Source organism: Cheilinus undulatus, linkage group 10 (assembly GCF_018320785.1).
Source record: "Cheilinus undulatus linkage group 10, ASM1832078v1, whole genome shotgun sequence".
NCBI lineage: Eukaryota > Metazoa > Chordata > Actinopteri > Labriformes > Labridae > Cheilinus > Cheilinus undulatus.
Genome location: NC_054874.1, coordinates 17,313,462 through 17,330,540, shown reverse-complemented (window position 1 = coordinate 17,330,540; position 17,079 = coordinate 17,313,462). Strand labels below are relative to the sequence as shown.

The following is a 17,079-nucleotide window of genomic DNA, read 5'->3' as shown; positions in this document are numbered from 1 at the left end:
GTCATTTCAAGGAGAAGCTCCTTATATTAATCAATCAACTTCCTCCAAACACTCAGTCATGAACTGCAGCACTGACAGGCCACATCTGGAGTGTGTGGACACATATGTACAAAGAGAAGGTGTCACTGTGCTTAATTATAGATCTTAATTCATCTCAGATTTGGTCTTCAGGATTAAACTCTTCACACCGTAACTTCTTCTCATAACAGAACTTCATAACTTATCTGTAAGGGCTTCAGATTTCTATTTACAAGTCATAGGAAGAGCAGGAACAAAAAAAAGAGGTAACTTGACATTCTTAGATGCACATTAGAAAGTTAAAATGGCTGATCATGTTATTCAAAGTAATCATCCAGTAAAGTTACTGAGAATACATCTCAAAAATCATTCTGCAGCTACTGATAGGTTTTTTGCTATTCTGGTGATTTGACTTGATTGAGGTTATAAAGCAAATCCCCGACATTCACTCTTTCCTCCTCTCACTGACTTATGAGTAACCGACGAGGCAGACAGTCATCAGTGTGTGTCTGACCATAACCCCAGAGCGGACAGATCATTGGTTCAAACACAACACAAACACACATTCATTTAGATCTGTATCACTACACAGCATTACTTAAAAAAATCAAGGAGATTGCAGGGTGTTGGTATGTGATAGTTGAGATTATTCAAGTACTCTTTGTTTGCAGCTCTTAACAATCCTTCACCAATGGACGGAGAGAGAGAGGCTGATACCGCTCCACCGCATTATCTTCGCTCTCCAGCTCCATCACTTCCCAAAGTTGGCGAAGTCAGCAAAGGCATCCGGTTTGGGCTGTTGGACCACTGAAGGGTTCATCCCCATTCCCATAGCAGCAGGCATGCCCATGGTCATAGCTCCCTGTGGCATCCCCATGGTCATAGCCCCCTGTGGCATCCCCATGTTCATGCCCATTCCCATCCCCATCCCCATCATGCCCTGGTTGGGGGCCATCCCCATTCCCATGCCCATTCCCATGCCAGCACCAGGATGCATCATAGGATTTACAGGCGGTCTGACTGTTGTAGGTCCAATGCTCATACTGGAAAATCCCTGGGAGAGCATGTTGGCAGGTGCTTGGTTGCCTGGAAATGACAGAACAAACTCAATTAATAAAAAAGCCAAATTTTATATCACATTTGATGCAGAGTGCTTTGAAGGAGAGCCTGGCGATAGTGTCCGCTGCTCATGCCAGAGCTCACATTCCTCTCACCTTGTTGGAGGGTGTTGAGTGAGGGCTGGCTCTGCTTGGGTGGCTGTGCGCCTGGACCTAGGAAGTCCAGGCTGATGTTAACTGAGGGGTCTGACCAGGTAGAGGGGAGGGACCCTTTGGCTCCAAGACCTTGAGAGGCCATTCCAGGCTGCAGCGGCTGGAGGGGCATGGCAGACTGTGGTTGTAGAGGACCACCCATGGTCTGAAGAGGCTGTGAATACAGGAGCAATGTTTAAAAACAAGCTAATTAGTGGTTGGTACAGAAACGTATAGTTAAAAAAAAAAAAAAAAAGATTCATAAATGCTCCAACTCAAAAATACACAATTAAAGGAGGCAGTTCCTGCTCATTACTAGAGTGCTTAAACCTGACCCACTTAACCTTGACAGTGTCAGAGGAGTCTGCTACTGTCTCCCTCTGAACTCAAACATACCATGTAAAGTAAGAGGAGTAGAAGGGAGTGGTGGGTGTAGTCTCAGTGAAACAAAGACTGAGTTTTATTTAAGTAGGTCAGCAACCTTTTAACACAGAAATACAGTCGACATCCACATGCTTTTGTGTGCTTTTAAATGTTTTTGTAACTCAACTGATTCTTCTCATTCTGTGTGTCAGTAACAGCAGGAGTGGGTGGTTAGTGGGCGGTCTCTGGGGGAGATGAGCATCTGTTGAGGCTGCATGTTAACCCTCCAACATCATGCTTGTCCTCCATCTTTCAATCACACGGGTGTGTCTTTATCACATAACCACAAATGTGGTCAACAGGAAGTGTGATATTGGATTACTACTGTAAGACTTCAGCTAACAGCCTGTTTTTTTCTTGTTTTTGTTGTTTTTTTTTTTATTACCCTGCCTTTCTTTTGAGATATGCATTAAAAGGCAGAAGTCGTTAACTTGGGTTTGCAAATAGATGCCATTCAAACACAAGGTGTTACTCTCACCCATGGAGGCATAAATTTGCAAATGCAAATCAACCTTAAGACCACAACAAATGCATGAAAGTATGGGGGGTAAAAAAAAGACACAATGGGGCTACATTCAAACAAGACACAAATAGATAGGTAGCTCAAATAAACACTAAAGGGTACTAGTAACTAATTTATAATGCTTTGTAATTATCTAATCACAGCTCAGACAACCAACTGATGTTTGTTTCAATGATGATGAAATATTTTTCTTCACAGTTTCCTTGTTCTGAAGCCAAGTCATGATTGAATGGACAGCTGTGGTCCTCTTTAATTTATTGCCTTTGCCTTTGACACTCAGGTACTTGCACCATGTGATAATGCTGAAGGGGAAAAGGTTTAAATAAGTGATTGGTACGTTGGTTTGTAGCATAAAGCACTTCACAGAACCCCCAAAAAATACCTGATCTTAAACCATAGTTGTTACAGATGAGTGTAAAAAAATCATCAAACACTGGTGGTGATATGATTTGAGTTGAAAACCTCAGTGATTTTCATGGTTAAATAGTAAGGTTCAGAGTAAGATAAATATAAGCCAGTTTTAAACAAAGTAAATGCCTTGAAAGGGTGTAAAAAATATGGACCTTTTTTTTTACCCAAATGCTGATATTGAGCATAAGCCTTGAAATACTCCACAGTCTTTGATGTGAATTTATCACCCTGTAACACCCCAGTGACTCAGTTCAGCTTCAATATCCATTCATCGAAGCGCACAGTTTCTTTGTGGCTGGTAAACAAAGTATATTTTATATATTATGACTTTTTATGTCTTTTTATGAAATCCCAAATATGATCTACAAATAAGTAAATATTTTAAAGATTTAAAAACTAACCTCCTAAGTGAAGCAGTCTATCTTTGTTTACAAGAGCTCTAAAATCAGAAATGGTGGTTTAATTTCCCTGGGGATATTTTACGTCCACCTGTAACATTTAAGCCCCCCTTCATGAGTCCTGTACTGATATGTGCATTAATAAATCATTTAATAAAAGGATGCACGTGTATTGCTTCAGTGCAGTCATGCATACCTGTGACATAGACTGGGGCAGGCCCGTGGAGCTCATGCTTTGTGTGCTGCTCATGCTAAAGTTGAGGCTCTGGGAGGCGGTTAGGGTCTGCGTAGGCCCCATCAGGTCAAACAGGTCTGCTGAGGGAGGAGCAGTGCTTGCAGCTGAGACAGGGGCGGGAGCAGGGGCCAATGCAGGACCCGCTGTCATGCTTCCAAAAAGGTCGTTTCCACTGTTGTCAACAGTCTGGGCAGATGCTGGCATCTGACCTCCAGGGAAGGCATTCCACTCTCCAAAGTCTCCATTGCTACTTGAGGCTGGTGCTGCTAAAACAGAGAGAAAAGTATGCTGAATGTTTGTTTTCCCATCCCAACAGTAATGTTTGTATTGTGAGCTGTGTAAATAACTGCAAGATGTTGTAAACAAAAGTGGCTCAAGAAATTTTTCAGCTGTCACAGCAATTAGGAGAAGCAGTTGAGTGTTCAGCGAGGCCAGTCTAGTTTATTCCAGGGCATTCTCAGTGACCACTGGTGCCACATTTTAAATTTTCATTGAACTGGCCCTGCTTGTCGTCTCTTTCCCTCCTCTCAATCTCTCCCAGCTTCCTCCGCCCCCACCAACGTCTCCCTCTGTCCCTGTCTCCTTGTCATCTATAACAGGAGTTGATGTGTGTCTGTTCTTGTTATGCAGAGCAGGTAGCAGGCTCCATATGGCCAGGGCTTCCTCCCAGCATCCCTCTGAATATTCTAGCAGTATGGCTGCAACAGCAGAGCACAAACATGCACACACTAACGAAGAAAAAAAGTCTTGAAACCAACCAGTTCCTGAGGAGAGGCCGACGGAAGCAGCAGGCGACGAGAAGTCAGCAAACCCACTGATCAGGTCTGCATTAAGAAAGACACATTAACACATCAATTTTAGACAAGAGAGCTCCAGGTGTCATTCCTACATAGTTAGCATTCCTTCAGTGTCAGAAGTGTAGGAGGGAGGGAGGGTGGTGGTGGCAGTGAATAGGTGGAGAAGACCAAACATCTGTTCAGCTCTCCCGCCCTCTCCATGCACCAGGGACTGCTCCAAAAACATCTGGTGCACTTAGTTCCTATACATCAACTCCCTCCCCCTGCTGTCCCCAATATCTGAAGCTAGCTTTAGCAGCTGGGCACCAACATTGCAGTCACTGTAGAGTTTTCTGATTTCTACTTTCTCTTGTGACACTGAACAAAACAGTTCATCTACTAATTAATAGGGTCTAGTTTGTTTGCTAAGAATATGAGCAATGTTACTCAATCCTGGGCTAGCAGCAGGCATATTTTTACTTTTTGGCAGATTTTTTTTTTTTTTTTGGCCCTGGATCAATTTCTATGCGAAAACCAAAGAACTGCAATGGGCACCAGTTACCTATGCTTGCTCCAGGTAGGTAGAGCTGTGTTGCCACCGAACATTCTGGTTCAGTTCAGTTCAGTTCAGTATGGCATGCAAGTAGTTGGTAATCAAAATAACTGATCCAAAAGATCCTACTGTTTTTTCTTGTGAGTTAATTCAAGAAGTGAAACTTCCATATAATCTAGATTCATCTCATTCAGAGTGAAATATTTCACAACTTCTTTTGTTTTAATCTTGATGAATACAGATCAAAGCTCACAAAAATGTTGACCTTCTAGATGACTATGCACATTGATGCACTCAGGTTTGAGCTGCGTTTGCACAAATTACTGCATCTGTGCAATGTGGCATGGAGCCAATCAGTCTGTGGCACTGCTGGGGTGCTATGAAGCCCAGGTTGCTCTGATAGCATCCTTCAGCTCATCTGTGATGTTGAGTCTGGTGACCATCATCTTCCTCTTGACATTTCCCAAGAGTTTCTGTATGGGGTTCAGATCAGACCAGTTGGATGGCCAATCAAGTGCAGTAATACCATGGTCAGCAAACCAGTTTCTTGTTGTTTTGGCTTCATTGTGGACAGGTGACAAGTCCTACTGAAAAAGAAAACCAGTATCTCCATAAAGCTTCTCAGCAGTTGGAAGCATGAAATGCTTTAAAATCTCCTGGTAGACGGCTGACAGCATTAACTCTGGACTCGATAAAGTACCAGATGACACAGCAACCCAAACCATCACTTACTGTGAAAACTAAAAACAGTTGGACTCTGTGCCTCTCTGATTTTCCACCAGACTCTTGGACCTTTAATTCCAAATAAAATTCAAAACTTACTTTCATCTGAGAACAGGACTTTGGACCACTAAGCAAAAAGTCCATGTTTTGTACTAAGCTGAACAGCTTTTCTACCTCATTTTGTAATAAAAATGCTATTAAGAGAAACAGTAAAATAAGATTAAAGCAAAACCCCTGGTGGGCTCCTAATTGGATTGTGATGACAGATAAATTGACGAGGACAAGCTACTGTGGCGTAGCTGTTGTGAAGTGCCTTCTGTAAATGAGCCAGCTATAGTCTGAGAGCTGGTTTCCTTTTTCCAATATTGTTGCTGTATCATAAACATTAAAAAGCTGAAATGGCACCAAACAAAGAGCCATTAGGGAGCTGAAATACTGCCTCGGGATTTTTAAAAAGAGCTAGAATTCTCATCACAAGGAGCAGGCCTGGACGGACATTGGCTGTGGAAACGCAACAACATCAGGGTTTCCTGTATCATACCATATTACAAAACCAAACTGCTTGGTGGACACAGACCATTAGTTAACTGAAGTATTTCACAAAACAGCAGAGTAAGACTTGAGGTTGTGTTGTTGTACCTGTGGCAGGGGGCTTGGTTGGTGTCGTGTCCACCATAAGTAAGTCAGCTAGGGCGGTGCTGGCAGGCTGAGCGGCTGCTGGTTGGGGCTGAAAAGACAAACGTTTATTAGTAATCGCTTAACACATTAAAAATAGAATCTCTTTCAGGCCTCTTTGTGCGCTCTACCTGTTTAGTGGTGGTGCTTGGGCTTTTGTCCCCTGTGTAGTTGGCAGCAGCCCCCATGTCTATTATCTTGGATGGGACCCCTCCTCTCTTCCGTGTTGCTGTGGTCTCTGTTGCTTGGACTATGTGTACACTCTTGGTGGTTACGGTCTCCTCTTCATCTTTAAAGTCTTTAGCTGACTGGCCGTTGTGAGACGAGCGACCCCGGTCATCCTCATTGTCACTATGGGGACAATTATGAATTCAACAACATTCAGAAGAATTTACCTTTTCAGAAATAATTCAAAAACAGCTCTGGATATAGCCATTTTGTCCTCTAATACATACATACAAATAAATCTATGCTTGTCTTTTTTCTCATCTTCAGTAGAAAAACTTGAAACACATCAGGAATCTTGCCTTTTGTATAGTTTTTTGTTTTCTTTTTGCTTTGAAATATATTTTCATACTAGAGTTTTAACAGGTTTCATTCTCTTATTTTTGGTGTTACTGATGTTTTCGTTCAATTTGTAATGTTTTTTTGCCATTCAGTCTAGTATGCTACAAAGTTAAAATAAGATGTCTTTTCTGCCTCTACCTAAATCGATCTGGCGAGTCATCTCTGTCCTTCTTCCTGAATCTGTTAATGGTATCATCAATGGTGCTGCCAATTTTGTCACTAATCTCGCCCAACTTCTCACTGAAGGGAAATTGTCCTTTGTTTCCCCAGTCATCGTCCCACTTATCTCGTCGGCTGTCACTGGTGTCGTACCTGTCCCCCGCTGAGAAAAATTCAAGTGGAGGAAAAAGAAAAGAAAGAGGGATTCCATAAAATCCAAATGTTTTGTCAATGATGATCTTACATCACTCATTTAATCAAAGACTTACAGTAGCTGCGGTATCCCACACTATCTGAATTTATCCCAACGTATTTGTCTTTGTTTTTCTTTGCTTTTTTCCGTTCTTCCCTGAGCCTGTCATCGTCCTGCACAAACTCCACAAGCTCCTTCACCTTCTGACGCACATTCACACCTTGGTCCTTCCCGTTCTCATCTGGACACAGAAATGTGAAGACACACAAACACTCATTAAACAGTTCTCTTTTAATTAGAACCATTTCATTTGAACTTAATTAAAAACAAATGCTCATGAAACAACAATGAGGAGAGGCAGTTGAACGTTCTCATTTGAAAACTGCCCTTTAAATAAACACATGAAAGAATGAAAGCAGCTCAAAGGCAGCATGTGTGTTTGTGGTTTAAGGGTTTGTGGACTAAGCAGTGCTTAAGACTAACATCCATTCATTACAGCTCACACTGTAACTATTGTTAATAAACACTTAATGCTTCAATGTTGAGGTGGAGAGCGTATCTGACCAATTAAAGCCTGATTACACAAAAACATAAAGTGTTTCTTTTTTGTTACACTTGTTTACATTCCTCTCTTCCAACATACAAGAAGATGGTAAGAAGATGGAAGAAAAACAAGTAAAACACCAGAGTGACATCTTACCGACAAAGTGGTAGCTTTCCAAAGATCTCAGGTCATACAGATGTTCTCTAGCGCTGGTAACAACCCTCTCTGATCCATTCTTGATTAGATGGGACAGCAGCAGAAGGGACTGTGAAACAGACATACAAACGCATTAGGACAAAAAAAAAGCTCAAGTCTCAAACCCAAGATGAATCTTGTTTTAGTCATTTTGTCAGATTTTATTTTTCTCCCATAGTGTTCAATCTGAGCAGGCATTGGTATTTTATTTTTTCTCTCCCTAATTATCCTAAAATGCAATTTCTGTTGACAAAAAACTCTCTTCACTTATGTCCTTTGTTTGAAATTAACATTTGTTGAAAGGTTATTCCTGCCTGTATTCCTAAGCAAGAATGTTGAAGTTAGCAGGCTCATTGAAAAAAGTTTCCAGTTTTGAGCCACATTTGTTGTAGCTTAGTCTGGTACAAAATGTTGAAATGTTGGTCTATTCAAAGCTGTGACTTTAAGTACTGAGTCTTAAATTGTATGAAACCTTGTGGTGAAGGAGCAAGCCTGAGTGGTTGTGAGATGTTGCAATAGTACTGAGACAAACCTTATAGACTCTCCTCCAGTTCTTCTTGTTATCTCTCAGCATGCGGGCCCACAGCATGTTCATCACCTCTGGGAACTGCTCGTACATGAATGTGGCTCTGATTAAAGAAACATTCACAGAATAAAGAAAAACAGGGAAATATTTGTAATGTGTCCCAAAAAACAGATTGATATTTAGTCCAGCCCATTAACAAAAATCTACAGGTACAAAGGAGCTCTGGGACATCACTCATGAAATGTATCAAATTAGATGAATCAGACATCAAAAGGTGGCAAATATAAGCTTGTATCTACAGGGAATTTAAGTTACTGTCTTTGTATTATGTACTATGCATTTTAAGTCAGCATTAAAACATTTGTTTTATCAGATGGAATCATGACTACAAGTGCCATGCGTTCAAAACACATTGCTAATCAGATGAAGCCACAGCTAAAAGTCAGCTGTCCACAGAGCAGCACTGATTACTGTCAGTTTGGTTATAGGCAAGGTTAGCAAGCAGAGATAAGCAGAGAAAATGTGGTTCACAAAGACATTAAAAAATTAGTATGTCTGTTATGTGATCATTTTTAAATGATTAGTTTTATATGCATTATGTCAACATCAAAATGCGTTTAGAATTACTTTATGTATAATGACTTGATGCATTTTATTATAGAACATCTTTATCAACCATTGTAGATTTTCCTTTACATGCAGGCCTTACCAAGAATAAAAAAATTTGAGTCCGATAAACTCTAAAAGGACAGGACGTTTATCCAAAATAGAGAAGAACCTTGTCTGAAAGTAGTTGGATGCTGACGTGACGAAAAAAAATTTATCAGCTAAAGCACAATGAAGAGTTCCCATCTCTGCAGGGCTCTGACACTATAAGCAGGTCAGCAGTTTATATGAATGTAGGCCATATGTTTTAGTGATTGTGAAACTATCAGTATGTTGACATGAACAGAAAAGTCAAACTACAGTTTTAGCTTGATTAGGCAATTGAACTAGACAGCTGTGCTTGTCCCAGTATACATGCACAGAAGGCAAAAGGCAATATGCCCCCTCAGTATGTAACCATGGACCTTCTTGTTGTTGACCTTGCTAACAAGACAGCAAGAGTTAAAGTTGTACGTGGAACATTAGAAACATGGACTAATGAACATGAACGCTCTGTACATTTTCTACATTCTCTATGCTTCACTTTTGGCACATTTGCAATGCATGCAATCCCTCTAGCTTATGTTGATATCTGAAGGCAGGTGACTATACAATTCCTGCAATGCTGGGCATTTACACTGTTCAACTTCCTGGTCAAAGTCTGATGTGGAACCTGTGGGGCATGCACAAACTGCCAAGTCCACTTTGGGTCAGATTGAGGCAAACACATGCAAAAGTACACCAATCTCCAACCAAATTTATCAAAGTCTATCAGTCCAACTTTAAGAAATTCAATTTATCAAAATTTCAGTGGGACTAACATGTTAACATGCATTTTAAAAGTCCATTTTTAGTGAGAATTATAAAATAATTTGTAACTAACATACTGAGTGTAGTACTGACAGTAGACATAAAGGTGCATTCTGCCTGGCAGATAAATACCACCTTGGAAACACTGACTTTTTGGGGCAGGGAAAATATACACAACCTACAACAGCAAATGGGATCTTCTGGCCTTATTTACTAACAATTTTGGTGCAAGGTGGCATGTTGTTCATCACTGTGTGTTGTTCTTACCTGGAAATTTCTCCCATCAACTGTCCTGATGGTCCCCAGGGGTCGTCATTCGTGGCCTCTCTGACTTTAGATTCCACCTCTGAATAGTTCATCACCACGTTGGTTCTGTACCATAGAAGAAAAAAAAAAGTTACTATGCCTTTGTAAATTATTCTTTTAGAGATTAAATTTTTGGGTTTTATGCCATCATTTGATAGATAGGACAGTAGCTAGCATCAGAAACTAGGGAGTAAGAGTGGGGACTGACATAAGAGGAAGAAGGTGCAGGCTTGATTTGAACCCAGGCCACCCACTTTAAAACCTCAAAGGAGGCATGGCCACAACCACAAGGCTACAGCACCCCCCTGTTTACATTAATTTTTCTACTACAAATACAATGGCATTTTATTTCAAAACACAGTACCTTTTTTGAGACCAACAACAAAGGCAATAACAGATGAAATGTTCTCTCATTACAGCCACACCCACACTCTTGTCCATCTAGAGGCTGAAAGGATCATGGGACAATAGGGTGTGCTTGTATGTTTATTCTGAATCTAACCACAAGGCAAAACTAAAAACAAGAAATTGAACAAATGCAAATCTAGGGAGACTTAAAACAACTCTAAGTCAAAAAGGGCTGTGATCGCCATGTTAGAATTCTTCAGTTGACATGGAAAGACTAAAAAGAAAACAAAAAAGGGAAGTCAAACAGTCTTTGTAATGAGCACAGGTAAACAGAGAGTATGTTTTCTAAACCACTTGACCTCTAGAATTCACAAAAGTATTTAAGCATAACAGCAGAATGAGCAGCTGGAGACTATGTACTCAGAAAGGTTGTCAGGTTTTGTCTATGAACATATTCAGTAACATGATTAAAAAACAAACTAAGACAAACCAAGCATGAGGTTACATCTATTCACAATAACCACAAGTCTACTGAGACTTCTGCTTACAGTTCTACAATAAGTTGTCATATATGCAGTCAAAATCAGCATGTATTATTAAGGCAGATAACAAAGATCTATCTAATGTCACCTTAGTTAAGGAGGTAGCTATGTCATGATTGTATCTAAGGCAACAAACAATGAATTTGCAAAGCAAAGAACATTCAGGCAATAACTGTGTGACTAAATATATCTGGTAAACTATTGAAGTTTCCATCAGCTAGTTAACTTGGTGCAAATTCTCTGTAAAACCTGAATTCCAATTTCAATATTATGTTCATAATTAGTTTAAGGAGCTCTAGAATAACTGGATAAACTAGTTATCTTGGCCATTACACAGTACATTTTCATGCAAAGTTAAGTGGAGGTAAGTCATTACTCAGTTACTACAGCTCTTGATCCATGGTATACATGAACAGTGTGCAAACTGGTTTACTGACAGGGATCAGCATTCACTACAGTAGATGAACATATGTATGCCTCCTTTTAGCTAGCAACTATGGATCTTCTAACTGTTGACCGGGCCACCAAGTTAGCGTCCACTTGCATGTTAAATGTTTAAAACATGGACACACTATCATATGTGGTGGCACAATGAAAGTCTAGTTTGTGACTGACTGTGATGACACCCCCTTTTTCATGAGGCCTGGTGTGGGAAAAAAACATGGCTGCACCTGAATGCCACAGCTGAAAACTCTTTAAAGCTATTCAGCAACCCCCCAAAATTAAAAGCTAAGGAATTTGTAATTCAAGTGCACTTTTTAACACAGACAACCTGGACAAAATAGAGGGTTTTATATATACCTCCCATCACCTCCACTGCAAGATGGGGGAAAAGAAAGAAAATCTTGTATCTGTTAAGTTTGTCTCTTCACTAGTCCTCTTCTTTTTTGCATCACTTTACAGCTCCATATATTTTGAACATACTCTACACTTTACTTTTGGAACAAATTAAATAAACACATAGCTTAAGTGAATTTCTGAGGGCTGATGATAACATAACACCTGTGATGCTTAGCATTTAGACTGTTCACACTGGATCAAAGCCCAGTGTGGAAAAGAAAATCTACCTCCAACCACATTATCTCAGTGGGCTGGTCTGGTCTTAAAGATATTTAATTATTATGAATTCAGACTTAGATGTTCACATGTATCTAAAAAGTCAATTTTTAGTCAAACTAACAGCAATTTGACTTTTCCTAACTTCATGTAAACACACTAATTTCAATGCTTGCAGCAAGAGGAGCTATGCATCAGCCTCAAATGTATTTTCCTACCAACATCCAGCCAAAAATGTCTTTAAGAGCAGTTTAGGCATAATTTAAAACCAAACAAGAATCTTATTTCAGATTATTCACAGAGGCCTGTCACAGCTTTAGCCAAAACATCTTGAGGCAAAACAACTGAACCCTGCACCTCCTCATCTCTCCCTCAGTGCTGCCACATCAGCAATAAAATGCACAGGGCCTGAAAGAGCAGCATTGATTTCATGCTGGAGATACACCCTCTCTGTGGTTGTAGAGAAGGGCTGTTTTACTACTGCACGCTGCAGGGTACGGTTACCATACTGACAAACTACTCTCTTTTGTGAAAATGACTCTATGCCAACAAAATTATTTGAAATTGACCACGCCAGCTGCAATTCACAGTCAATTTAAATCAAACTTTTGGGTAACAGTAACTCTATGCCTGGGAAGAAACAAGACAAAAAACACGTTTAGTTTTGTATTAACTAAATTCTGATGGCAATAATCTCGTTTTGAACATGCCACAGTGTAGTCAAAGATTACAGAAGACTTAACATTAAATCTCTAAAGATTAAAGTTGCTGAGGTGTTTTATTTTTGATGGCATATGCTTTTAATAAGTTCTCAGTTTACTATGGGAATGTTTTAAACTTCACACATCTAGACTCTTATATGAATTGCAAACAAAACACAAGAGGATGTGATGTAGTGATGCAACCTCTTATCACTTCACAGTGGCGGCTCCCGTCCTAGATATCATCTATGTAAAAAGGAAGTCATGATACACACGTTGTCGCACCATCAGAATGATTTCCGTTAAAATGCTGCAGGGCTGTATCAGTAGTAAAAAAAAAAAAAAAAACGGGCTGTTACTAATCAAGCAAAATGGCATTATCTTATTCACATAACTTTTCCTTAAATGATAAGGGAGAACCTATTTAAATGGTGCTGAAACATTCTTTTATGTTGTGGCTCAGTCAAGCCCCACTGTTATCATACACAAGAATGTTATATAATACTTGTTAATGCAATGACTCACAGTTTTGTTACACATAACAATTATTGTTCAGCCTTTATCAACAAAGCCTCCCAAATATTTAATATTAATGTTATTTGAAAACTGTCATTTTGTGTAATAGCTATTAATGATAAATACAGTACAATTGTTATCATATTTTTTGGATTGTTGAGGTGAATCTGAAAAGTCACTGCCTCTCAGCTTTCCTTTATTACTATATAAGTTTAGTTTTTAAACTTGTAGCTGGATATAGCTTTGTTCCTTTTGTTATTTAGCCATTTCAGACAATTCAGAGGAGGATGTGATGGTGATGTCATTAAGCAGGTAATGCTACTAAGCTGAGGGAGGCAGGTAAACATGAAAGGCAACAGCAGGATGTTTTTAACAAATAACAGTAGTTTTAACTATAAGTTGTCAGGTCACTGTGTCAGATGTAGTCTGTTTGACTTCAGGGGCTGACACTGTGAAACTGATCTTGTAAGGGAAAGCAGCAAATAACAGCAATTTGGCAGTTGAGGTTTTAAATTATTTAACTCCGGTTTTCTTAAGACTTTTAGACTGACAGAAAAATAACGCTTCTCTTGCCTCTAAGCAAGTTTCAAACATTTTCATAAAATGTCATTCTTTCCTTTTTCAGAGAATGACCCTCTTGACCCCACTGTAGTTTTACCCCCCCCCCCCACCAAAGAGTTTTGGCCTGCATGACGCCCCTGTAGGGGGGACACAGGCTTTGGGTAACAATGTCTTTGGCAGAATTAGCAATTGAGTCTTTAGGGAAGACTTGCGCAATTTCCTGCCCCAGCCCAAGAATATAAGACAGCATGCTCACATTTAGTCAGCAGCTAAACCCAAACCAGACAGTCTAAAGCAGAACAAAGACACACAGTCCCCAAGGTGTTGCCCAAGATCAGAGCTGACTGGTGGATAATGTCATGTTCTAAATTACTGCTGCTGGACAAATAGGCCTTTAATAATGCTAAATTAAACTACTCACATGATAATGACAATGTACAATGTACAAACATGTTACATACTTCATGTTTCTTTAATAAAAGTTTAGCCAAGAAATTAGTAAACTGTCTCCAACTCAAATGAAATCAAAATCTTGTGGAAAGGTAAACAGTAACCAATGAGCCAACTTTCTCTACAGTCAATAAATCCTAGCAGTAAAAAGCCCCTGGAAGTCCACAACACTACAGGATCACTGGTCACTGATTAATAAGTGCTCTGTTATTGCAGTGATATATAAAATAATAACAGAGGTAGAAAGTAACTAATTATATCTACTCATATTACTGTAATTAAATAGATTATTTGTAATTCTGAGTACATTCTGAAATAAGAACATGTACCTTACTCAAGTAAGTTTTAACAATAGTTCTTTCACTTGAGTACAATAGTTGACTTCTTATACCTCTGTTACCTGCACAGTAACACATAGTGAGAGAATTATTCCACATCACATCCCCAAACAGCTCTTCTGTTTTAAAGTATTGTAAAGGTGTGAGTTTAGCTGAAAAACCTGGTCAGAGATCCATAACTCCTCAGTGGATACTAGGGCTGCATGATTTGGGAAAATAATCTACTTGGGTCCTTTTTCCCAGTATGGCAATTACAAATATATGTGATTATCTTTTAAGTTCCTCATCTTCTGTATTTCTTTTCTTTTAAGATTTATTTTTGGGCTTTTTGTGCTGTTATTTGATAGGAGGACATAGGATAGAGTCGGAAACAGGGATGAGAGATTTGGGAGAGACATGCGGGAAAGGGCCACAGGCCGGATTCGAACCCAGGCTGCCTACATACGTGGGGCATGCCTTAACACACTAGGCCATCTGTGCCCCATCTTGCATTTTTTTAAAAACAAACACAAGTAATACATTATTCTTTATTATGACCCCCGCAGTATTGGACGGATTAATCTTTCCTGTAGACCAGGCTTATACATTAGGATGAAAATAGATAGTGAATGAATCAATATTTATTATGTTTTCTTTTTCATCTACCTCAATCACAGTCGTAAAATGGCTGATTAGTTTAACTTAAAGCCTTGTAATCAACCATCATGACAACATAACAAAGCTCTACCAAGAATGTGTTGTGTAAACATCAATTAGGGCTAAACAACTTTGAAAAAAAAATCTTATTGCGATTATTTTTCACTCATATCATAAAATCAGTATGAACTGCTGATTGAGTAGAATGACCATAGTTATGCCACTCTTCTTTAATACGAAAACGTGTATAGAATTAAAGAAAGATGGGTTTTTTCAAACTATTCCAATAAATTGACACTTGAAAGCTTGCATGAGGTGTAAGTCATAACATCTTCGCTGCAAAAAGTATTAAAGTGGTATTTTGACACACATTTCAGGTTAAAGAAATACAACTTGCACCTTCTGCAACTTGTTGCAATTTAATCTTATCTATTTTATTAATTGCCCAGTTTTAATATCTAATCAGTACTTAAAATGAACTTAAAATGAAATGTTTAATTTTGAGTAGATTTATAGACCCGTAGTTTTTCCTTCACTTCACTAAATTTTAACTAGACTAATACTTTTACTCGAGTACAAGAGTCCTGTGCCTTTCCTCTGTATAATTTAAGACAGTCATATCCCTCTTTCTGAGGTATGGTATTCCACATTTAGCACCTTGTAGTCCTTGATGTCAGACTGCTTCTATTTAAAATTCAACCTAAGGTATGGGGCCGACGTACTGATAACACTGTTATCTACTAGCGTTGTCTCATGTACAAGTTTTAGGTGTTGGTACCGACTTAGTCTACAGTAATGCACAGTCAAAGCTGCTAACACGCTTAGCAGAATAAACTCAGATACAACTATCAAGACATTAACCGAAAAGAATGACGATTCCACCTCTAAATGAAGCTTAAAAATGTATCTATTACATAACTACAAGCAACGGTTGGGCGACAAAACCGTTAACGTATTAAGTGTACACCCGCTGATAAGTCAGTCGAGCTGTCAAACTAGCTTAGCTGGCTAACCGACTCAGCTAGCCCACTAGCCAGAGGGCTAGATAATTAGCTTGGGTTAGCTAACTGACTTAGCTTAAAGTGTAGGGGTTAAACCATGAACAACAAGCCTAATAATATCACACAAGTATATATGTTTGCCAACATTAACGGGGGAACCGGACAGAACAACTTTTAGAAGGAAAGGTACTGATACTTCAGACATATAGTATTTGTCAAAGTAGGCTAACTAACTTGCTGGTAGCATACAGGCTAGCTAACTTGTAAGAGTGGTGTGACGTCAAAGTTTTGGGTACGTGTCTCTCTCTATCAAACAGGTAAACTACGGGCATAAATGACACGGAAAAGAGGCAATATATGTGTGAGATACTTACGCTTTGTCGACCAACTCCCTAACCTTCCACATGTTTAGCATCTTGGCTCCGTGAAGAGGGGCTTTCTGCCTTAGCAAACCCTTTACTCCAGGCAAACACCGAAACCAAGCCTTAAACTCTGGAAAGTAAACTCCTCTTCACCTCTCTTTCAAGACAGGAGGCGCAAACGCACCACCAGACAGACAGGAAAGGTTACTACGGGAAATGCCCCTTTAACGTCATCAAACATGCGTAAAGCAGCATTGGAGTTGTAGTTTACATTGTTCAAGCGCCTCCTCACACGGTAAGTATTATATATTCATAACAAGCTCTTTGTATTTAAAACAATAGACAATAAACAATAGATAACACCTGTTGCGCGGTGAATAGTGAGACTGGAGAGGTTTTAATTCCTTAAAAGTTTATTCACCCCTACAAAGGTTCCTTGGATAAAGAAGAAAATGTGAAAAGTTTGCCGTCAAAATAGCTATGCTGTCCAGTTTGTTATTAAAAAAAATATGAGACCTGTTTGAGGCAAAAAAGGGTTTCGACAGCATTCATAACTTGTGTTTTTGCTTATGGGGGCAATGAAAGTTAAGTTCTGGTTTTGTAAAGGCCTAAATATTGAAAAGACAAGTACTGTAGTT

The 17,079-nt window shown here is 39.3% G+C and overlaps 1 protein-coding gene across 3 annotated transcripts; it reads right to left on the bottom strand.

Moving 5' to 3' along the window:
* clint1a (clathrin interactor 1a) lies at window positions 1-16,640 on the bottom strand. 3 transcript variants are annotated; one of them, XM_041797644.1, is made up of 12 exons: window positions 16,454-16,640; window positions 9,892-9,996; window positions 8,176-8,272; window positions 7,605-7,713; window positions 6,981-7,145; window positions 6,865-6,874; window positions 6,117-6,336; window positions 5,950-6,037; window positions 4,017-4,082; window positions 3,220-3,524; window positions 1,233-1,443; window positions 1-1,104 (listed from the first exon to the last, which is right to left on the bottom strand). In XM_041797644.1, the coding sequence occupies exons 1-12, from the start codon at window positions 16,492-16,494 to the stop codon at window positions 770-772; spliced, it is 1,752 nt and encodes a 583-aa protein (XP_041653578.1). In that variant the 5' UTR covers window positions 16,495-16,640; the 3' UTR covers window positions 1-769. The 3 variants fall into 3 exon arrangements, with proteins under 3 accessions (XP_041653578.1, XP_041653577.1, XP_041653576.1); XM_041797643.1 differs by having other exon boundaries at window positions 3,220-3,521; window positions 6,691-6,874; window positions 16,454-16,639; XM_041797642.1 differs by having other exon boundaries at window positions 6,691-6,874; window positions 16,454-16,638.
* Between the last annotated feature and the right edge of the window lie 439 nt (window positions 16,641-17,079).